The sequence below is a fragment of the Rhyacophila brunnea genome, unplaced genomic scaffold, assembly GCF_057557595.1.
Source record: "Rhyacophila brunnea isolate RB1 unplaced genomic scaffold, BYU_Rbru_1.0 scaffold_3, whole genome shotgun sequence".
Lineage (NCBI taxonomy): Eukaryota > Metazoa > Arthropoda > Insecta > Trichoptera > Rhyacophilidae > Rhyacophila > Rhyacophila brunnea.
Genome location: NW_028232965.1, coordinates 50,229,916 through 50,255,352, shown reverse-complemented (window position 1 = coordinate 50,255,352; position 25,437 = coordinate 50,229,916). Strand labels below are relative to the sequence as shown.

General features: G+C 32.7%; 1 protein-coding gene across 13 annotated transcripts in view; it reads left to right on the top strand.

Moving 5' to 3' along the window:
* Positions 1 to 18,436, top strand: part of SmydA-4 (SET and MYND domain containing, arthropod-specific, member 4) — a 47,116-nt gene extending 28,680 nt beyond the window's left edge. For 11 of the 13 annotated variants that reach the window (XM_085952960.1, XM_085952959.1, XM_085952961.1 and 8 more), the window contains exons 5-11: positions 4,868 to 5,032; positions 6,383 to 6,578; positions 9,608 to 9,799; positions 10,830 to 11,068; positions 13,613 to 13,872; positions 15,173 to 15,276; positions 16,254 to 18,435. In XM_085952960.1, coding sequence (XP_085809086.1) covers positions 4,868 to 5,032; positions 6,383 to 6,578; positions 9,608 to 9,799; positions 10,830 to 11,068; positions 13,613 to 13,872; positions 15,173 to 15,276; positions 16,254 to 16,391 — 1,294 coding nt within the window. In that variant the 3' untranslated portion in view covers positions 16,392 to 18,435. Of the gene's footprint in view, positions 1 to 4,867; positions 5,033 to 6,382; positions 6,579 to 9,607; positions 9,800 to 10,829; positions 11,069 to 13,612; positions 13,873 to 15,172; positions 15,277 to 16,253 lie in introns of all 13 variants that reach the window. The other 2 variants (XM_085952949.1, XM_085952951.1) reach the window with 1 other exon arrangement.
* The last annotated feature ends 7,001 nt before the right edge of the window (positions 18,437 to 25,437 follow it).

Genomic DNA, 25,437 nt, shown 5'->3' with positions numbered 1-25,437 from the left:
TTCATCCGATTGCAATAAAATTTTCGTCAGTAATTGTGCCAACACCCGCGAAGGTTTCTGAATTAGTACAACTATCTTCTTCTTCTTCTTCTTCATTCCATCTTCTTTTATTCGTATGGTCCCTATACCATTCATCCGATTGCGATGAAACCTTCGTCAGTTGTTGTGGTAACACCCGCAATGGTTTTTGAATTAGTACAACTATCTTCTTCTTCTTCTATTCGTATGCGTTTCTATTCCATTCATCCGATTGCAATAAAGTTTTCGTCAGTAATTGTGCCAACACCCGCGAAGGTTTCTGAATTAGTACAACCATTTTCATCTTCTTTTTCTTCTATTCTATCTTCTTCTATTCGTATGCGTTCTTATACCATTCATCCAATTGCAATGAAATTTTTACCAGTTGTTGTGCGCAAGCCCGCGAAGGTTTCTGAATTAGTACAACCGTCTTCTTCTTCTTCTATTCGTATGCGTTCCTATACCATTGATCCGATTGCAATGAAACTTTGGTGAGTTGTCGTGCGCACGCCTGCGAAGGTTTCTGAATTAGTACGATCATCTTTTTCTTCTTCTATTTGTATGCATTCTTATGCCATTCATCCGATTGTGATGAAATTTTGACCAGTTGTTGTGCACACGCCCGCAAAGGTTTCTGAATTAGTACAACCGTCTTCTTCTTCTTCTATTCGTATGCGTTCCTATACCATTGATCCGATTGCAATGAAACTTTGGTGAGTTGTCGTGCGCACGCCTGCGAAGGTTTCTGAATTAGTACAACCATCATCTTCTTCTTCTATTCGAATGCCTACCTACACCATTCATCCGATTGCAATGAAACTTTGGTGATTTGTCGTGCGTATGCCCACGAAGATTTCTGAATTAGAAAATCATCTTCTACTTCTATTCGTATGCGTTCCTATACCATTCATCCGATTGCAATGACATTTTGATCAAGTGTTGTGCCCTTGCCTGCAAAGGTTTCTGAATTAGTACGATCATCTTTTTCTTCTTCTATTTGTATGCATTCTTATGCCATTCATCCGATTGTGATGAAATTTTGACCAGTTGTTGTGCACACGCCCGCAAAGGTTTCTGAATTAGTACAACCATCTTTTTCTTCTTCTATTTGTATGCGTTCTTATGCCATTCATCCGATTGTGATGAAATTTTGACCAGTTGTTGTGCGCACGCCCGCGAAGGTTTTTGAATTAGTACAACCATCTTCTTCTTCTTCTATTCGTATGCGTTCCTATACCATTAATCCGATTGCAATGAAACTTTGGTGAGTTGTCATGCGCATGCCCACGAAGATTTCTGAATTAGAAAATCATCTTCTTCTACTATTCGTATGCGTTCCTATACCATTCATCCGATTGCGATGAAACTTTTGTCAGTTGTGTGCGCACACCTACGAAGGTTTCTAAATTATTATTATATAACATACAAAGTTTGTAGTTTGTTTGTCCCATCCAATTTTGATTTTTTTTTTACTACATATTAATAACATTAATAACGTTTTCATATTTTGGATTCGATTTTAATTTAGTGTTCTTATGTTTGACCTTTACTCCTATTAGAATTATTTTCATATTGCCATATTGTACAGATATTTTAATAATAAAAAAAATAATTACCTCTTATTATTTTTCAAATATCTAAGATAAATATAACCACGAAGCGACCCTGTGCGAAGCCGGGTACTTCAGCTAGTATATTATATAATATAAGCTCTACGAAATCCATTTTGACGTTTCTTATATTGCGTCCGCCATTTTTCGGTGCGGAAGCATATCTTCAGTGCGCGCGCATTGCTTCCGATCTTTATCACTCCATGCGCGCTCAAACATACTGGCCGATAATAATTTGGATCATGCGCGAGCAAATCAACGATTGTCCGAATGCTACCGGCCGGTTATGTAAATCGTCCATGCGCGGTAGGCCTTATTGTATGACAGCTATGACATCGTATTTACACTCTGTGACACCCTGTGACACAGGACGCCAACATAAGAAACGGGGTTTTCGGCATTTATATGACCAATCGTCATAGAGTCTATTTGAACCATTATCGTGTAGGTCGTAGGGGTAGCTTCAGGCTTATTTCCCGACGTTATCCAGCCGTGGCAATTCGCCCCTGCCACTAGGAATAGTCCAAACATTTTCGGTCGGATTTTCGCTGGCATTGTATTTAATGTTGTTTACATCTCATGGGTAACCACCGCCGACTAAAAGGAATAAACTAATTGCTACCGGTGTATTTTTAGCTTTAGATGAGATTTTTATTAGCGTCGCTTCACATTTGTATATCATCTTTCGGCGCAGATGTGATGTGTAAAGATTCGAAACGAATTGAAAATAAATGGATGTCAGGTCATTTGATGCTGAGAAAAATCTCACTCGATTAATTCAATCGTTCAGAAACATATATTATATGTTAATATGTATTACCATTTAGTAAATTTTGTAGCATTTAATACTTAGGTACTCACTTGACTATTATATACTGGGACTGCCAAAGTGTCAAAAACTTTTAATACCTACTTCTATGGTCATTTTAAAGTTTCAAAACTTCTATATAATCAGTATAAGCCTAAACCTTAGAATTTTAATTTGAGATTTTTTATATTATCTTAGAGTATATTATATTATCTCAATGCATTAAATGATAACCCACATAATCATACCTGCCAACATTTGCAGACAAAATTTAAGACATTTGGATAGTTTACTGTGCATTTCTATTTCTATCAAGAATTAAAATCTTCAAAAGTCTTATCGCTGTGGTCCCGATGTCAGTGTAGTTATTTCAGAAAAGTTAGATTAACCGTCTCATAATCGGTTTATGCACTGACGCTCATTCAATATTGGTGTATTTTAAGGTTGTAACACACACTATTGAACGTCTATAATGTGTGTTTCATTTTCGTACGACACTCACACATTCAAAAATTAGTGTATTGGGAGGGAGTACCTACACATGTCTCCCTCTCAAATTCGACCTGAAGTGAAAATAGCAATTGCATATCTGAATTATATGTATTAATCTGTTCTGACACCCACGGTGGCCGCGCGGTTTAAGCGTTGGACTATCACGCCGTGGGTCCCAGGTTCGAATCCTGGGTCTGGCAAGTATACATATTGTTTTTCAATTTAGAGTATGGCTCTAATAGGTTGAGCAAGTGGCTGACATCCATTTCTCGTAAAAAACAAATTTGTTGAGGCCCATATGATCCTATTAGGATCGAACATGGTTTAAAAAACTGTTCTGTGGAATGTACGTACTAACTTTTTACATGTTTCCTGTATGACGCACTTTTATCTAAAAACTTCTTGTATACAAATCTTCTTCCATATAAATAAACTGAAAGTCCATTGAAATTATAAGTTTTTTTTTGCTTGTATTACCGAATCTATTTACAAACAATAAAAGTAGCAGAAGTACACGTCGTTCCCAGAAGTGTTTACAGCACTTGAAAAGTTAAATTAAACTAAAAACACGTTTATTAGGAGATTTCATTATTCCGAAAACGATGTCTGGAAACATGAAACTGAAATCGAAAAGATCTTTTTCAATTTCAATAAACCATTTTAATCGATTCCAGTGACTCTAAAGTTATTTTTATATTCCTATAGGTATTCACTTGAAGTGTACCTATGTATTTATTACTATCTAATATACATATTACCTACATTATGTATAAATAGTAGTAGTACTAATCCAGTTTATAGCGGCGAGGATCTCCCACGGACGTCCCGTGGCAGGCAGGTCATGCGTTGTTTAAGGGCGGCAAACAAAATAACGAATACGAATATTACAGCATTTAAGAGCAGTTGCAGTTGCGGTTTTCTATGAAGCAGACGACGTGTTCGCTTCGTTATAAATTGTCAACATCTTAGTTTAATAAATTATAGAAGCTTCTGGTAATCTATCCTATGTTTGCTCAATAATGGCGGTTTATCGCTCAGATAAAATTTTCACAAGACGGCATCCACACATATCAGAGCCTCAGACCTCCGCGTACTTTAAAACACCTCTGTTTGAGAGTATGTTTCGTGAAAATACTCTAATTCTCAGGTATTTGTCTGTTTAAGATAGTCAAAAATAAATAATAAAATAAGTAGGTAGGTAGAATGGTGTCATATTCTTTTAGCAGTGCAGGCTCATTTATGTGTTGGCATTGTTACTTTCAAATGACACTTCAAAGTAATTTCGTCGTGGCCGCAATGCCAGAAGAATATTTTCTTCCTTTACCTAAAAAAAATGAATACAATTTAAGACTAAATAATTACAAGATAAAAATAACTTTTTATATACAACGTTTTTAAATTTTCTGTTGAATCATATAAACTTGACGACTAAACGATCAAAAAAAATTGTACTTGATAGAAATAATACTGAAATATCATTTTGACATGTCATATTGATTTCCATAGTAACGCACGCATATATTAATAATTTAGTTGCTAGGACCCCAGACCCCTAGCAACCAATACTGGTGTCGAAATAACTTTACAACAGAATTAACTGAAAATGAATTCAATTCTACTTAAAGATGGCTATAAGTATTAAAAAAATGCATTGGCATCGTGTTCTGATATATTCTAAAAGTTTCAAACGTCTAGCTAGTCGGAAAGTTAGTTAAAAATCGCTTGCAAGATTTGTACCGGACAAAGAACCACCGGACAGATAATATGCCAATAGACGTCCTCTAATACTGATATTATACATCACACGACTTCAATATTTTAAACATAAACTTCGTATTATTTTTTTTAATATTTAACTTTTCTATGTAGTGATTATTTACGCAGACATAATATGTTATTATTTCAATGTTAATATATAATATTGTATTATTAATTTCAGATGCCCCGATTGCACGTGGCCTATCTGCAGCGAAACCTGTCCTGGCCTTCATCAGTCATTAGGACACACTGTCGAAGAATGTGATGCATTAAAAAAATATACTAAGCTTGACTATTCAAATTTACATAGTATACAAGAATTATATCAGGCAATAGTGCCTCTCAGGTGAGCTACTTTTCTCATTAAGGTGCATTGGTTTTTTATTCTGTTTTATTACCACAGTGTTTTTTTAATCTATCAATTAGTATTTTCAACTCTTTCACGATCGAACCTTTTTTTGCATAGTGCCTACAAAAGAAAGCGAATCTCTAATATTTTTTATATCATTGAGAAACTTGTGCCCTTGCCTTTTCAAGGTGGGTTTGTTATTGGAATCTCTATTGAGTACCGTATCATTGTTATGTTCCACCATAATGGCCAGAATTATGTATGAAGTTATTTTATTGATTAGTATTTCATTGAGTCTATTTTATACACAAGGCAACTATCGGCGGCTATCGATTGTAGCTTATTATATTTATGTATGGAGATATTATAATTGTTACAATAAGTTAACCGTCAAAACTGGTTATCTCGCTTTAAAAGTTAACACAGCCAAGAGAGGTGCTGTTAAAACATAGCTCTTTTGGCAGTTTAGACAGTTAACTTAGTATAACAATTAAGCGCCCCAATACATAAATATGATAAACGACTGTCGATAGCTGCTGATAGCCGCCTTGTAAATAAAATAGACCCACATGAGGTGTTTAGGGGTAAATTTCGTAAATGTATTATCTTCACAGAGCTCCGATAAACCATTGCTCCTTTTCTAGTACTAGGCAGTCGTTAATGACATGTCATACTGTTTGAGAGGTATTGCCGTCACATAGACAGCAGTCACCGTTCTTTATTTTATTTTTTTAGACATTGGAGTTTAGGAACTGATCGTGGAAATATCAACCAAAATTAAATTAAACATATAACATTAAATGTATAAAAACTATAAAGATCAAAACGAAATGTTGAAAATAAAAGAAATTGTATTAAATACGACAAAGTGTCAAGAATTATGATGTCAACAGTTCTGTGATATAATATTTCGTCTCTGTTCTGGCAGAACACACTAACTGGAGAATACTAGTTTTTAGTAATTTGACTTTGAAGTTGTTAAAATGTTTGAAATGGTCTATCATGTGAGTTTATTAAGTAATCGTAAAAGGGATGACTTTAAAATAAAGACTGTTTATTTATTAAGAAGGTTTCCAGACGGTTAAGTTTGCAATAAGGAACATTTTGGTATAACTAACTCAATATGTCATTTTTTCGAATTAGTGTCTTCTGCCAGAACAGTGACGATTTGGAGTCTATGCATGCGTTCATGATTCTGTACATTTTTTAGAAAAATAAAATTTCCCGATTTCCCGCTAAGAAAATCCATTCCTATTGCATCATATGTTACTTAAAACTAATCGCCCTACATTTTTATCTATTTATTTTCAAGGAAAACTTATGTAGTGTTTTGACATATTATTTCAGATGTTTACTCTTCAAAAACAGTGACCCAGAAAGGTGGGATAATATAAACAAAATGGTTGCTCACAACGAGGTGCGAATGAAAGTGAAGGAGTTATGGAAAAACAATCAACAGAACGTGGTCGATAAAATAATCAAAACGTGGGGGATGACTCAGTATACGGAACTGGAGATACACACTATTTGCGGAATACTTGAGGTAATTAAATGTTAAGTGTAGGTTTATAATTACTTCGCGGAATCTCGTGAGACGATTCCTTAGAACCAATTGTATCTTCTATGGTTCATGCCAATAATATTATCTATGGTTATGTTCATAAATGTACGTCGTAAAATTCTACTTACACAGTATTTTAGGCTTTTCCTGCATCGAGTATCATCTAACATAGCATGGAGTTGAATCGTGAACGTGTAAAAACGTATTCAATATAATTTACTTAATATTTTGAAGAGGAAACGTTAACTTTTCTTATTTTTATTTCTTTAACCACCTTACATAAAAGTTGTTTCCAAGTTAACCATGAGGAATCCCGCTTAACCTCATCACAGTAGTGAAGGGTGGATGTAGGCTGTTAAGATTCGACATAAATAGTGCAAATTACACTTTGTTGGTCATACGTAGGTATGTGTTTTTATTGAACCAAGACTACGATTTACTGATGGTGTTGGTTAGTTTTTAAAAATCAATTCAATCAACACGATATCTATAAATTCAATCATCGAGTAACCTAGTAACGAGTCTTAAATTCAATAATATTTTGAACATAACCCAACCCGCAGACCATAGATAAGACAACATTCTTATAGAAAATACAAAGTGCCAACCGCTAAAAACAAAAAACACGCGATTTTGACGTGATTCGTAGGCTTGTATAAAATGATAAAAAAAAACGTTCATTGAGTCATGCAGGTGACGATGCAGTGCAGTACAACGTGATGTGACCTCATTGTTGTTCTGGTGGATCTTGGCAGATATTTTTAACTGACAATGTGCATTTAAAGGTTCAAAATGTTTTACGGCATGGGAGCATCAGTCTGACGATTTTAAATACCAAGAAAAACGGCATTACACACTTTTTCCCGTTGCGGCAGCTTACTATGACGTCACGTAATAGTACACGATATACAGCATAATAGAAACGCAACTCAAGACCCTTTCTATATACAGTCTAAGTTCTTTGGTTAATCTAGAAAAACAGGGTTACAAAAAAGCTTTTAAATCAAAATTATCAGAAAAATACTCCACGCACATCATGATTAATAAATTGGCGCACATGGATCATAAAAATAATATACTGTCACCTCGTATAGACGCGTTTCTTTTATTTCGCAACAGTGCTTTACTGAGTTGACGTGGTTGCGAGTATTTCAGATCTTGAATTTGGTGTGTCTTCATTCATGACGTTCTTGACTTTCCTACGCTATGTTGGCACGTCTGCCAATAAAACGTTTTCTGTTTGACAACTGAAAACAAAAAAATGGACAAGGTGAATATTTAGACAGCACTATGTAGGTAGAACACACCGTAAATACAAGCAGTCGTGAAGATAAATACATTGCTACATTAAATTGAAAGCTACTTAATAATTTGACTTACATTTTACATACCTAACCCACAGTGGAAATGTAGCAGAATTTGTCCTCGTCAAGGCTTGATCGTAATAGCTTAAATCATAATGGGAATCAGGCACTCTCACCGTGCGTGCACGCAAACCAAAATCTTGGTAAGTCGCTTCTGGGACAATCTCTACACAACTTTGAAGGCGCGAAACGTTCGTTACGCCGCGGTATACGCCTCTGTAGCCATTGGTCGCGGATGCAAATCTCACGTCGGTCGAATTCACATGTCGACTTTCAAAATTTAAAAAAAGAGAAATAATCCTATCAGTTTGGCGAATGGTTAACAACCATTTGTAATAAAAAACAGAATATTTCCGTGCAGGCGCTTATTCTTAGGATCAAAAAAATGTAGGTATTAATTCATCAGTTCGAAAAATCAAAATGCCTACCTATATTTTGCAGTAATCAACTGCATAACTGATATCGTGTCTTTTCATTAAAAAAATCGGAGAAATCTATTATCATTGTAATTCTATATTATGTTATTCATACATACATTACTGAATACATATTTTTTTCACTTCATAAATTTCTGCATAGGTACTTTTGTACTTCATACAAAGTTTTCAAAAATCATAGATATTAGAAAAATTCGAGTAAAGTTTTTGGACCGAATAGGACTCAAACTTTCTTTCAAATAATTGCTAATAACTACGCCATCTGAGATTTTTCAAATTCTGCCAAGAAATTACTACCTATCAACTTGTAAATACAATGGATATAACAATATTACTAGCATTATTAATGGCTGATTATTACTTCCTTGCACATGTTTTATTATGTAATACTGAATATTTACATAATAATTTAAGAATGTAAGATTTTTCATTTTGAAAATCTCCCCATAGATTTTAAAAAACTTAGTAAAAAGTTTGGGATTCGATCTTATATTTTACGCTTTTCAGGTATTAGCTATATTTTTTAAGTCACATTGTGTTTAGAAGTTTTTCAATATTTTATACATGTCATTGTATACTATAGTAGGATGCATGTAAGGGGTTTTTTTATGAAAACCAATGTTTATTAAGTCACTATTTGTCATATTATGTTAAGTGGGAATGACATAAATTAAAATTCAATTATTATATTATATGGTTACAAATAAAGCATTATAAATCAAGACAATGTAAGAAATAGAAGGGTGGATTATAACAACAACATATCAGAACTGAACCATTTTACAGGAGAACAAAAAAAAACTTAATATAATCTCTTTCTTGTGAATTATGATTTTTTCAATTGATCATACAATAATGTGTGCTTGTTTTTAATGATAAATAAGAATCAGAAAAATATGTAATATATACATGCCATTTGACTAAATCATTATGATATATCTGTATAAACTCTTTTGTCAAAAGGTTTTTTTTGCTGGATTAAAAAAACTTTAACACCATTTAACACGTGTTATGTGGTGTTTATAAAAGAACGGTAAATGAGAGCATATTGACAACATTAAAAAAAACAAAATGACATATAAATCTCAAATATGAAAATAACTGACATATTATGTTGTTTTTGTAATCCACCCTTCATTATTATATTTCCTAATTTTTCAAATAATTATTATTATCGATTATCAATAAATTGCGTGATTATCGTTTCTAGGTTAATGCATTTGAGGTGGGCCAAATCGGAGTGAGCATTCGCGGGCTTTATCCGCGTGCATATTTGCTGGCGCACGATTGCACGCCGAACACGACGCACACCGACGACGACCGACGCCGGCTCACTGTGCGAGCGTCGACGCCCATCCAGCGCGGGAAAGCGATCACCCTAAGCTACGCCTACACGCTACAGGTAAAAAGTAATAACACTCGATCATAATAATCACTATTATTATTTATGTCATAAATTGATTTATGACTCTTCATCTTTTGCGAACTACAATATTCATAATGCAGATGAAGAAAAAATGTTTTTTTTAAAAGAGTGGGCGAATTTTAGATTTATTTTTACGTACATTATTAAATTCGGCGTTGATGTATTTAGAAACTACTTAGGGAAAATAAATGAAGTAATATATTTTTTAGTATACATTAATTTATGTAGATTTTTCATAAAATACTTTTACCACATTGTGACGTAAACATATTTATTTATCTATTGCAAACATTTTATTTGATGAAATATTCCTTTTTTTATTTTAGTTGTTTTCATCATCTTTTAGGTTAGGTAGTACTCGTATTTAGTAAAATAGTCGTTGATAAATCCAGAGTAATAATCAATAATATTGTCAGCACAATATTACAACTATAAATAAGTTTAAAATACATAATTTTGAAAACACTTCTGAGAAAATGTTTTATATTAAAACCAATAGAACAAAATCTCTTTGGAAAAGTAAGACCGGAATCGAACCTGCATCTCTGATGTGTCTTACTTTTTTCATTTCATATTACATTCTTAAATCTTGTGAATTATTCGTTGAATAAAAGAATAGTTAATTATAAATAAATTGTTTCAAGGCATGTTTTTTTATTGTTGATAACGTGACTAAATCATAATATACACTATTTCCTTATATACATAAAGATATTATATATTATACAACTCCGAGCTTGTTATTAGGTCGGTGTAAAAACAGTAATACCTATTGAAAAAAATTCTCTTTTATCTCTAACTGAATATTGCAATATCCTATTATATTGAATACTTCAATCACGCCAAGTATTCAATCCAATTACTTTCACAGTACCTACTAGGTAAAAAACGAAATAATTGATGATAGAATAATGTAGCATTTAAATGGCGATATAACGGTGATTGACAGCACAGTCAGTATATTTTTTTTATTCTCCATATTCAAAGTTTACTTCAACAATTCCAGAGCACGCATAAACGCCGCGAGCATTTGATGGAGAGCAAATTCTTCGAATGCTGTTGCGATCGATGCGCAGATCCCCGAGAGTTCGGCACCTTCACCAGCGCGCTGCTCTGCCCCAAGTGCACCGGCACTAAAGGGGTCGTTCTCCCATTAGACCCACTTGATTCCAACGCGTCCTGGAAGTGCGACACGTGTACTGGATACATTCTAAAGGCAAATGCTGTGAAAGCCCTAGTTCAGAGGTAAAAGGATTACTGGTATTGTGTTTGCATGCATATTGGTCTGATGCGCAGAAACTTTTATATTTAAAAATACTATACAATCAAATAATTTATATTTATTTTTGAATAATTATCGATTTACTAACATACTGTAGATACGAAATCTTAAAAGTAGACATCTTAATATATGTCGAAATAGTTAACTGGAAATGTTAGTGGAATACGACAACAATTATATTATGATGACATGGATGAAGTACCCTTATTGCAGTGTAGGTAGAGAAATATGGCGAGTGAAAAGGTGTTTTCTCATAGCGAATTGACCTTATATATTACATATTATCTAAATATGAGTCACGCACACATTCTAGTGCACGCTAACCTAGGTAATGAAATTTGCTCATGGGATACTCTCAACACAACTTTGAATGGCGCCTAACATTTATTACGCCACGGTATATTCCGAACCACTTCCATAATAATAAATGTATTCATCTGTTTTCGAAAAAATAAGTTTGTATAAGTAGACCAGGTCGACTGTCACGATTTTTTATGAAGCAGATAATTTGGCAATCGTTTCATCATAAGGTCAAAAAAAAAAAAGATTTTTATTTATTTAACAATCTAGGCCCTAGGGGTAAACAATTAATCAACACTTTTTTTTTAAAATTTGGCAACATTACATCTAGGTATTGATATATTGAATATTGTTAACACGAAATAGCTGTCCATCGCAACATTTTCGTAATTAGTGAGCCTCTACGTACCTAAAACCACCACTTGCAGACCCAAATATCCATCAACAGGGTCGTTTACAAGGAGCTTTTCGTTGTTAATATGCTATGTCGATTTATTACGTCAGCTATTTGTATCCACAGTAAAGCTGTATGTAATGTTTGATTTTCCAATCCTCCCCCTTTTGTATCTTCTTCTGAAGTACAGCACAATTTTCGCTCAAAGGTTATTTTAAGAGAATTGAATTTAGCCATTCACTCAAACCCTGTCTAGATTGTGATAAGAGAGGGAAGGGGAGTGCATCCCATATGGCATATTGGTAGAACCTTCTATTGAACACTCGTGATCTAACTTCCAATAGATTAAAAAAAAGACATTAAAATAGACTACTCAATGTCAGTTATGTTGTTAGCAAAATTTATCATTTCCAATTTATTTAATTCCAATAATACTTCTGTTGAATTTAATATTAAAATAATATCCGCGACGATTATTGAATTTAAAATTTGGAAAACACTAGCTATTATTTCTAGTGATTTATTTCTAAATGGTATTTTTACTTGAATTTTAATTTTGTAATAGCCTTGTGATGATCAATTTTCTGTGAAACTTGTAGGTAACAAAACTGATGCCAATATTTAAATTCCATAAAAAGGGCGTACTACATTAAATAAATTATCATTATTTTGAAATTATCTTTGTACTTACCTATTTATATAATTATAATGTCAATATTTCATAATTACATAACTATAATTATAAATACATTGCGTAATTATATTACGTAACTAAAAACTATAATAGGCATAATGAACATAATGTATCGTCTTTCATAAAGTAATAATTATTTTCCAATCTTTTTCGGAGTACGAATATATTTCATATTCCTTCTCCTAAAATTACTCAAAAATATATTTTAATAAAAAAATGTTTGAAATTTATTTTTATACAACTAGGTTTCACTATTTAAAAACAAAGAAAATGACATATACTATAGAAAAACCATTTAATAGGGATGCTTTTTCTTTTCGTTGATACTTACATCTTTATGACACCAAATCATATAAAATGATTCATACTGGTGAAAGTGAGAGGTATATAATATAATAAATTCGTTTCTACTTTAATAGTGTAGCACCCTTACCGTCCCATTGCCTTTTAGACCCCTTCCCTCAATAGGGAAAATGAGTTCACTTTGGGATTATTGAGACAATTCAATTATATGCATAATATAATATGCACATAATATTATTTAGAAATGTTTTGATTTATTGATCAGTCGTATTTAAGAAGTAGGTACCTAATTACGTTAATAATATAATAAAAATTATTTTATTGGTAATATTAAATGTGGACGCCACTGTTTAAAGCTTCGCTGTTCTGTGTTCAGTGTATTATAATAGAAACCCAAAAATGTTTTACAAAATATAAAAATAGAGATTGTAGATCTTAGAATAAGATTGATGATACATTTTTACTGGTAACGATCTTAGGTATAATAAATACTATGTCAAGTGGTCTATTAAAAGTCACCAAACGTTCCTTCTGTTCAAAATACTTACATAATATCCGTTATAAATTTTTCTATAATAAATGTTAAAAAATATTTTATAAAGCAACATTTTTTTAAAATTAGAATACTATATTCTGTGTGTTATAAAATCAAATTCCAGACAATTAATAAACCGTAAATTTAAAACAAATGAATAGGTAAACTATTATTTGTTCCTATTTCAAAATATCTGACTTATACGTCAGTCATAATAAATAAGAAAATGTCATAGACACGGCCACTATTTTAAAAATGAATTGTTTTTATTTTCTTTTCAGAATAAATGACGAGTATGATCTGATCGACGTGAACGACGTCGAGAGGTACGAGGCTTTCCTCAATCGCTACAGAAACGTATTGCATCCGAACCACTACCTCTGTCTTTCCACAAAGCACTCTCTTAGCCAACTTTACGGAAAAGTTGATTCCTACATGATCCACAAGATGACACTTGCTCAATTGCTTAGAAAGAGAGACATCTGCCGAGAGATTTTAAAAGTGTTCGATCTCCTCGAACCTGGATTTTCAAGATTACGAGGTAAATATATTGGCTATAAATATAACTGTATTATTATCCTAAGTTTTCACGTATTTATGACCCCGTTGTACCCGTAAATAGATCATCTGTTAGACGGTTTCTATATTAATAAAAATTAATCCTCCACAATATGAAGATCAAAGTTCAGACATTGAACAATATATTATCATGATTTTCGGAAAATTTAACTTTTACTGATAATTTCACAGTAGATAATGATCTCGAATGATATTTTTGTTCAGCTCTTCAATTATTATAAATTTAATTTAATTTGGTATTACATAAATCACCGACAAAACTATATACATTTTACGACATTATTGTTTTTTTTGTTATACCTACAAAAATTTGGAAAAAGATGTAATTAGGTATTTTTTAAATCAAATAAGTATGGCACACATTAATAAGCAAGTGTTTTGTGTAATTGTGATATTATCAGTTGATAATTTCCCTCTATAGTCTATATGGACGAAACCGGTCCCGATCTTTATAAAATTATGTACTTAGATTAAGTTATATAATATGTTTGATAATGGAGATGCCATCACTCCTCACTCTTAGGGTAGTCAAATTTCAACAACCACAGTTCATGCCATACAAACACCGAGATAATATCTGGAGGAGTCAAAGCTTCACACTGAATTATAGAACCGATAATGATTATCTTTTGTATTATATGGCCAGTGCTCGAAATAGAAAATCTTACGAACCGGAGCGCTGAATAATCATTCAAAAACATCAAATTATGGTAAATATGTTTCGGATATCATAAGGGCGATATGCCTTATTTTAATTAATCTTAATTTTTTTTTAAATGGGTACACTACTCATTTTTGCAAAATCACTTATTTTTCGTCAATTGTCAAGGTTCTTTTGTGATTTCAAATTATTTTTCAAGTTCCGGAAATCTACTAATTTACGGTCCTGGACATGTAGCCCCTTTAGCTATTTTTTAAACACATCTGAAGTCCGAACAGCCTATATTATATTATAGACCTTGTAGGACTAATCATTAATAAATAAAATACATATTTTGTCAGCGCCGCAGGTTCCCTCGAATCAGTATGCAATCAATGCAATATCATCTCAATAACATGAAACGGAACGCAATTTTCAAAGAATCCACTAGCCGGAACGGCATCTTTTAGAATGTCACGAACAGGAACGGCGCTCCGGTGCGTTCCGGTGCGTTCCGGTCTATTTCGAGCCCTGTATATGGCGTACCTCCATTAAGAATTTTAACTTAAAGTTATATCATATATCAATATATATATGTTATTGTATGTATGGTATTTTCTAGGTATAACGCTGTATGAACTGCACGCCCCTCTGATGATCTTAACTACCAGAGATTACGAGAAGAAGGAAATCAAAAAAGACGAATTAAGAGTGAGATTAAAAGAGGTAATTTATTGAAATATTATTTCCGATGATTATTGCTATACCACAGTTCATCCTTGGTGCACACAACATGCACCACATTGCGTCATTTCTTCCGGTCGAACGCCACCATGCTGCGTCTTTTGCCAAGTAAAATCTGCAGAATCTCTTAAACTACCATCATCAGGTCTCCTCATAACACGGTCGTGCCAGTATAAACCATTATATTCGTGATAAACTATTTTAAGATAACTTTTTGAGAAAATATAATACATACTAGGTATCCTACAACGAGATATATCAACCGATTTTACAAAAAATGGCTTATTATAATAATATTAAAAAAAATCTGCTCAACCCTAATCCAAAATATTAGAAAGGACGTGCAAACACTGGTGGTTTGGACTTAAAAATCGTATATCGTCTATATAAGTATCTTCACGAAACCATTATGAACACTAATTAACTGAATTAACAAGCATTTGTTCACATGATAGAATTGGTTTTTTAATAAAATTCTTTAAAAATATTAGTTAGTTTGTCTATTATCTTGATAATAGTGCGAACGTCAAATTAGATATTGAATTGAACATATCTTTTGTGTAATTTAATTTCTAGAAGTATCTATAATAATAATAAAATTATTGTATATTTTATTAACAAGATTTTTCTATTTCTCCTTTAAGGTGTTAAGGGGTTGTAATTTTGATATATTTTACGTTGTCGAAAATCCTATATGGATCTTGCTTGTCTCACGAAAATATTTTCTTTACGAGAAATGGGTACTAGTCACTTGCTTAACCTATTGGGTCCACGCTTTGAGCCCAAAAACCCCGGGAATCGAATTCGAGACCCATGACTATAATATAAGCGGCCACGTTATCGCTCGTCCATCTCAAGTGTACTTATAATACTTGTCCCACACATTTTAATAATAGTTAGGATTAATTTATTACCAGCACATTATGAACTAAAACTGTTTCTTTTCTTTGGTTGACCAGGTTGTTGACTGTCTTCGGGAGTCAGCAAAGATCCTCAGCATTGAACCGAGAGATTCGTCAGAAGGAATCATGGCAACAGCCGCCTTCGACGCTCTCCGGAGAATAAAGGACTGGGAGCAAATTATTGGAAAAATTTAAACACCACTACGTTATCATCTCCCTAATATATAATTATTAATCATGATGTTTCCAATTTCTATGGTTTTGTCGAGATTTTAACATAATTAATTATCAATCAATGAAAATGATCTGCCTTTGTTACCTATATGAAGAATGAAACATTCATAAGAAAGTGTTAAATATTATTAATCATTGCTACTTTACTAAAAGAATACCTAGAATGCGTTTAAAAATAAAGATTCGTGTAGGTACTGATTGTTCGGATTCTTATCCGCATGTCACAAGAAAAGACATTTACTATTTACTATTTTTCTACATAAATTCAATACAGCGTAATAAATAATACCGGTATTTTAAAAAACCGGTATTCCGGTATTTATTACTACCGAAATACTGATATTTTCGGTATTAAAAAACAGACAAGTGTATTTTTTTCTAAAATTGGTATAATGTTATTTCTTCATTAATGTCTTGCCTATTAAATTGTGTGTAGAAGCTCTGTGTTGCCAAGACGCAAATATGTGCAGTTCAGTTGATTAAGTTTACCGATCGAAATACACCATAAATCAATTAATTAATAATGACAAGATAAAAAGAACTTTTTATATGCTTACAACGTTTTTAAATTTTCTGTTGAATCATATAAACTTGACTTGACTAGCTTAAACGATCAAAAAAAAATTGTGCTTGATATAAATACTGAATATACTGAAATGTCATTTTCACACTTCATATTGATTTCCATACACGCACGTATATATTAATAACTTAGTTGCTAGGACCCCAGATCCCTAGCAACCAATAATAGTTTTACTTTTTACGGATTTCTTCCGAAATAACTTTCCATACAAAACAGAATTAACTGAAAATGAAATCAATTCTACTTAAAGATGGCTAAAAGTATTAAAAAAAATGCATTGGCATCGTGTTCTGATATATTCTAAAATTTTCAAATGTCTAGCTAGTCAAGAAGTTACTTAAAAATCGATTGCAAGATTTGTACCGGATAAACAACCACCTGACAAATAAGAATACGAGCTAAGAAAAACGTTGTAAAAACTGGATACAAGAGGGACCGGACAGACATTTCAGAGGTCTTCTTTGTACTTTCAGAAATACTCAACCCTATCACGCAATCAAATTCAAGATATTTGTAAAAATCAGGAGTTCTATCATATTATATGTATAAACATTTCTAAAGGTCAACAGAATATTATGTAGGTACTTAGATACTACTTTTGTTATAAAATAACACGTTTTAAATATATTTTATATGTATCTGTTTTTTTTTTTTTTCATGTTTTAACGAATACCGGTATTCGATAAGAAATACCGGTAAGTATAGGTTTTTTCAACGGGTATTGCAATCTTTAGTAATAACTATTTATCTATTGAATGTCAGCACAACATTTTGGCAAGATTATTCATTGAAGTATCTGTTAAGGTGATGTCTCTAGGTAAAGTTGTTATCGAAAAAAAAGCTAGAAAAGTTTATTAATCGGTAAATATATATTCAAAAGTAATGAGAAAAATAAAATAAAAAATTAATATGTATCGTGGAGTTCTATATACCAAAAATACGTGTCAAATTCGGTACATTTCTATCGGGTGGTAAGAATGAATGACATAAGATTTATTATCAAAATTACGATAAAAATGTACGTAAATCTATTACCTAGGGAAACGCTAAACGTTAATTGGAATTTATTATATCCTTATATCTTTTTTTTCAAATTTAAAAAATATCGATTTAGAGGTTAGAAAGCATGCAATTAAAATCGAAACATCTCGGTTCAGACGTAATTAATCGCAAAAAACGCATAGCGTTTCTATTAAAAATATTTATTAATTTTGTTATATTATTTTGATGGTGAAATTGTTTTAAAGTTTAATAATTTTTATAAATTATTATAAAACCTTATTTATACATCTTGAAGAAGACAACCGCTTCCTTAATTACTTACTCGCAAAACCAAAAAATCAAATATATTTTTGATATTATATGGGACCTAAAAATTTCTAATCTTAAGGAAAATTATTTATATTTATTTTAATATTTTTGTCATAATATATTATTGTTTTTAATACTTAATGTTATCTAATATAAGAAAAATAATACATGATATTATAAAGTGTCATTATACCCTAATATCCAGCATTTTATTTCATATGTCTTCCCGCCTTACTCATTAAAGATATTTACTTTGTTTACGTAGTGAAATTTTCCTCGGTTCAGCACTATTTCCCATACCTTTTTCATGTCAACCCTGCAGTACGAATATCACTCTTGTACCATGCTTTGTTATGAAAGAGGGTCGACGATGAAGATGACCATGACGCTCAATAAAAAAAGCGTGCAGTGTTTTTTTTTTAATAACCATGCCCTTGCTTTTTCGTTTTAGGTAGTTGGGAGGGTTAGTTACATTGATGTGCAGTTAATTATGTTCCTCCATTTTAATTAAATTGAATTTAAGAATTAGGCAGAATTAAATATGTTGTGTAGCGTTCTTGTGCTATTTTGTTGTTTAGTATTTCGTAAAGTTTTTGGAGATAAATTTCATGGTTATTACATACATTACATAGAGTTCTGAGAGTTCATCGCTCCTTTTATAGTATATGACAGTCGTTGATGACATGCTAAACAGTGCGAGATGTATAGCCGTCACATGGACCACGGCCATCGTTCTTAAATTTAAATCTCTTTAGATAGGCTCGCACTGCTCCGTGGCCTGAATCCAGAAGACATGCCTCAACCACGTGAAGTTTCTCTCCATGATTACATCAACTAATTAACCAAATACAGTCGCATCCACTCACGAACGTTCGAAGATTCGTTGTCATTGGCTTTCCCACACTGACCGTTTAAGTATCGAAGTACATACTGAAATTTTTACTTGTCGTTATTTCTAAAACTAGTTCGATGGCACATTTTTTAAATCTATATACCGACCACGAAGAATCCATTGGCGAAAAATTCAGATCGATAGGATCAAAAATGAGATCCTAATCAAGCCTCTAGTGGTGTAAACTGATCGATCCGCTCGACTGTCCAGAGTCATTGAAGTTAAAGGCCCCACATACATAACCACACCCGCCCCGCACCACACCCGGTCTTCATAGAGCGTATCACGGGATCCTACGTTTGGATGTGAAGCATAATTTTTTTATGACTGGAAATGTCTCAGGAGCAGTTACTCACGACTAAATGTGCTTTGGCTGAATTTACATGACTGCTGAGGTACCCATAGGAGAGATGATCACGAAGAGACAACTGGTTGAAGCGACTTGAGCAGCTCTTCCCTTTCCGCACATTTTTAGGACATTCCCAGAGGATGTGGTTTGCATCCTGTATTTCTCCGGCACATGGACATGTTGAACGGGTAACAAGACCAAGCTCACAGAGCCTGCCAGCAAAGCCACCATGTCCAGTCAAGAATTGATTGGTGCAATGATCTGGAGTCAAAAGGGTTATCTCCATTCGCAATTTGATATTTGAAAGAGTCCAGAATCAATGTGGATTCTGTAGTACTAGAACAAATTGTATTTTCGTTGAGTGTTGAGGTCGCTCGAAAAATTGACGTGCGATCTTTCACACTTCTGCCTCCTGTGGTCTTTGCACCGCCTTAAAAAGTTTGTCAAATACCACGTCTATCAACCATAATATAGGAACATATTATTATGTAGTAGGTACGCATGAAGACAACCACTTACAGAATAAATTAATACTTACATATTATTTGTAAAATATATAACTACCTTTTCACAATTATTAATTTGTCTACTATATTTTGCTGTTATTATTAAATTTTAATGCCTATATTTTACGTGCAATATATCAGAATATTTCAACTTTTTATTTATATGATTTATAGACGAGTATTATCTTATCGCAAGTAGTCGAAGAAAAATGAAGATCGGGCACTTCATGAACAGTTATACCACACTTTCTTCTCACCTCAGAGAGGGCCTATAAAAATAATAGAGCAGGATATAATTTATCGTCTCATCCAAAGGGAGGCGCACGACTGAATAAGTAAGGGGACATAATACAACAAGTTATGTGAAATAAACACACAACAGAAATTTGCTGTACTTAATAGAAAAAAAAACTATTCTACAATGTGTGGTTGTGCGATGCAATTTGATGATCAACTAAATGATAATTCACGTGTGAAATTTTATTTTATTGTGTTTCCTGACTAATAAAAATTGCTATTTATCCAATATGGTATATTTTACTTGGTTTTCACAAAAGGGGGTCGCGATCAGTGCCTCACAATATGATATTTGATGTCAACTGAATGCCGAGACAACATGGTGAAGTGGAGGTTCTCCGATGACCAAACCTGCAAGTGCGGTGAAATGTATAACATGAACACCTATTTTCATGAAAGGCTTGTTCAGTAAGTTGCAATTTCGACGATATTGCAACTTACTACAAGCCGAAGAAAATGGTGTTTCCTTCGCCAACTTCAGGCGCGACTGATTGTAGCTATTGAATACCTGACACGATAAAGACGATTGAATGTCGACAACTCAATAAATACAAAACAACATATACGTAATGTACAAAAATACAAGCAATCGATAGAAAATAAACGATAGAAAATACCCTTCATTTTATCTCGCGGAACCCTGGAGTTCGGCAGAATGCCATTTGGGAAACACTGGATACTGTATAACATCACATTGCCCTTAACCTTAGCGAAAGGTAGGGAATCCGCTTCAGGATGTGGGGGCAATGCATCCAGCAGTGGATGAACCCCAACTGGTGATGATTTAAAGGAAAAAAAAGTCGCTGCCTTCACTTAACCTTATGGCCGGTTCGGATTGGTCGAGTAGTTTAGTCGAGTGGCGAATGATTTAGTCACCACTAAATGATTTAGTATCTGAAAAGTGTCCGAACACAGTACATTATTGAGTGACGTGTCAAAATGAACAGAGCACACCGTAACAAAGCAAAAATAAATAATTAATTATTTTTTATTCAACGAATAATTCACAAGATTTAAGAATGTATGTTCAATTCAAGTTAATAACTTCATTTATAATGGCAATATCAGTAGAATTGGAGGAAGAAATTCTACAGCTAATGAATTTGTCTAAAGAAAACGTGTTCAAACTTGTCTAGTGGCTTGATTGGTATTTAGTGAGAGGTGGTGGGAGCCGCTACTCGACCAAAAAAATAGAACGAAATGAATTGACTCGACAAAATGATTTCACTAAATTACCCGACTAAATTTGTCTGTTCATACACGTTTAGTTACTAAATTACTCGACTAATCCGAACTGGCTTTTAGTATAATTAAATAATTAAGTAAGTATTAGTCAATGATAATATTATATTCTCGTCAATTAATAACAGTACATATTGTGATCTATTTACCCTACCATAAAAACTCAAAGGTAAGCAACTGCTTTTAAAGTGCACGTCGAACTGATATATTTTCACCTGTTCGTGTGAATGGTCATGTCAATAAAATTACAGGTGAGTAGGTAGATATATGATAAGATGACAAAGCGATGGTTAAATTGATTCACTTTTATAGTCGTTGATAATAGTACGGCGCCTTTAAACAGGCGGAGGGATTTCAATCGAGTCACGTTCGATCGCTGAGATCACCGGTCGCTACAGGGTGACTGAAAATATAACTTTCTTTCTAGTCTACCTTTCAAATATTATTATAACTTCACAATTTTAATTTATAATCTATTACATAGTAATACTGACATAATGATGAATCGTCAAGGCGTGTTATTGTTTTTGTAACCTGTAATTTTACCTAGACCTGCCCGGTTAAGGTTACGTTGACTTTATTTAAAAAATCCTTAAAATATGGTATATTTATACACTCACTACATCAGTGGTTTCCAAATTGTATGTTACTACGTCTCCCTTTAAAAAAATCTAATTTTGGCGCCTCCCCACCCTTTATTTAGTTTATTTCATCAAATAATACAACCACCTTTTTAAATAGCCAAAAATCTACTACCTACTTAATACAACAATGAAAAAAAACTTAATTATAAAAATAAACAAGATTTTATAGCATTTATTGTATTCATTTTTAAATTATGTAATTTATTTTTCATGGGATGAATGCTACTAAACAAGGTCGATATTTGGATTCCATTGCAGCTAATGCAGAAAATCCTGTTTCGCATAAATATGATGTTACGAGTGGTAGCAGTACTTTACTTTCAACTTGCATTGCTTTTCTTGACAAAGTATTATAGTATTCTTCACTTCGATTCAATCAAAATTGAAATAGGGTTTTTGTTTCAATGAATTGTCGCATGATAATTCTATCAATTTTTTCCTTTTCAATAGTAGTCATTCAAATTTATCATCATTAATTGACAAATGGATTCTATCATGGGCATAAATGCGTTTAAAAATTAATAAATCTAAAAAATCTTAACACCACTGCACATGGATGTACTGAAATATGACTATATTCTAAAACATTAGATCGAGAGGTTTAAAAGAATACTATTTTATGTAATAAAAATACTTTATGCAGTCATAAAATGTTTAAAATAAATATAAAGGATAATAAGTCTTCAAAATTATATAAATAGATTATCTATAACGTTTAAGGAATGTCCAGGTTTATGCTCTGAAAATACCATAAAACCTTCATTTTGACCTACGTGGCGCATGTGGGTCCTTAAAGCGCAACAAAATTAGCATTATGCCTGATTTTAAAGGGCATGTCAAACTTCAGATTGCGATTACTCCATAAGATGATTTCGAGACTTACCAACTTTTGGCAGTAACCCACAATATATAATGTGATAATCTCGTGGTGCAGTGCGTAGAGCGCTGGCCTTCCATCCGGGAGCTCTGGGATCGTTTCCTGGTAAGGACACAATATATTTATGTGTTTTTCTCAAAGCCTGAGTATGATTGTTCAAAATTACATACTAACAACCATTTGTACGAAAAAGCAAGGACATGGTTTTTAATAATATTAAAAAAAGCATTTATCTGTATTTATATGTCTTATTTGAACATCTTAAATTGGAATGTGTAATTTTCATACGTGTACATAAACAAATACATAAATTAGATAGAAATTAATAAAATTCATCTATATTAGAATTCAATTCTGAACAGTGTGTAGTGTAAGTATATTGAGAACGTGAGATGCGCGCAGCATCATTCTGACGATCCTCGAGTATACGTTGGAGTAAGCTATAGGACCGAAATAGAAAAACTCGGCATCTGTATGTTACCACAAATGCTACGAATGTCATCTATGCATACATAAGTTTTTTGTATGTTTAAAAACAAACATGTAAGTGTACGGAAGTATTAAAAAAGTCAAATCTCATAATCCTAGATGGCTAGCCCAGCTATAATTAAGAGTCCAGGTGTCGTTAGACGGTCAAAAATGAAGAAGTTGACATATCTTTTGGAGCAAAGTCTGTACAATCCGTCAACTTCGTAGGAAAGTTTCTCGGAAAAATGAGTTTCCGAATCCTTATCTCTCACAATAATTAACATATTTATTTATCAAATTTGTCATTGTTTGCTGCTTGAGTGTGTGTAGGTATTTAATATTGCATTGCTTGATTATTTCGCGTATTTTTAAATGGGCGAAATGAATCCCAATAAAGGTTATTTTTAATTTTTCGTCTTATTATAACATATCGACTGTAGAAAAGAAAAAGGACGTAACCCTCAGTTTTTTCAAAATAGATTTTATTGTATAATAACATTGTAGACGACTAAATACACGGCGTGTTCAAAGGATGTAAGCTGCAATTGCCGATTTATTATCTAAAGCTGGCAATTTTTAAAAACAGAAGGAAGTGAAGTGGGAAAAACGACTGGTTTTGGTTTTTCTTTAATAAACTCAATAAATAATATCAGATTATATTATAACATGCACTCCACGGTTGTCTATTCTGTATTTGAACTTTGAGCGAAAACCATAACAAAAATGTTTTTGTGCCTCCTGTAAAATTTGATTTGTGTGGGTTACGTCTTTTTTCTTTTCTACAGTCGATATGGTCAACGAATTGGTACGTGCGAGTTATTGCTACTGTCTATGTCAAAATATTTATCGATAATAATAATAAGTGTTGATAAATTTATATGTAGGCTCACACACCGGTCCATAAGTTACCTACCGAAATATACTGAGTCATGGGTGCCAAGTTTAAGAAGTGCTGATTTATGGTATTTCGATCTCAATGGCCACATTTTTGTTACCAATTTATTCAAATTATGATAATGACACCGATTACTAGGCTACGAAGTCTCAACTAAGTCTAAAGCTTGCTTAGCAGTAAATTTATACAATGGTATTACATGTAATATATAAGATTAAATATCTACATATTATTAAAAATGGTACTTACATAACATTATATGTTAAGTACAACTATGTGGTAGTATAATTTATACTTGCAGGTTACATTCTCTCAGAAACATTTGGATACACAAAAACGCTTTGATGTTTGGCTGAGCTATAAACATGGTAATTGATAATTTTGACTTCTTGCATTTTCAAGGAGCCTTTATCTATGACCGTCCTAATGTGGACATTACGAAATAGCGTGGTTTATATATTCAATGTCGCTTCCGCATTGACATTTAGGATGTTTTTTTATACCTAAAGGATGCTGCAAAATTGTAGTGGGCTGATCTGCAACGATTAATTGTTACAATTGTTTCCCTATCAAGCATTTTATTAGCGTACCATGGTTTGGTTTTTCTACTGTAATACAATTGAAAATACTTTTTGTCTTTTATAATACTTACCCTGTTCTTTTAGCGTATTTTCTGTTTTAGTTGTTTTAAATAATTTGAATTCTATATATCGATGTCCTAATCTTAATATACCGTAATTACTTTTTACAAATTGTGCAGGGAACTAAAAAAACTAAATATTTTATATCCCGTATCTGACTGTTAATATAGATAGTTTACACATGTTGTAACTACCTACATAGCATGCCAATAACCCGTAACGTAAAGAGTGATAAAGCGAAGCACATAACGACTAATATAATGATAATATCCAATAAAATGTGACACATATATGAGTCGCTT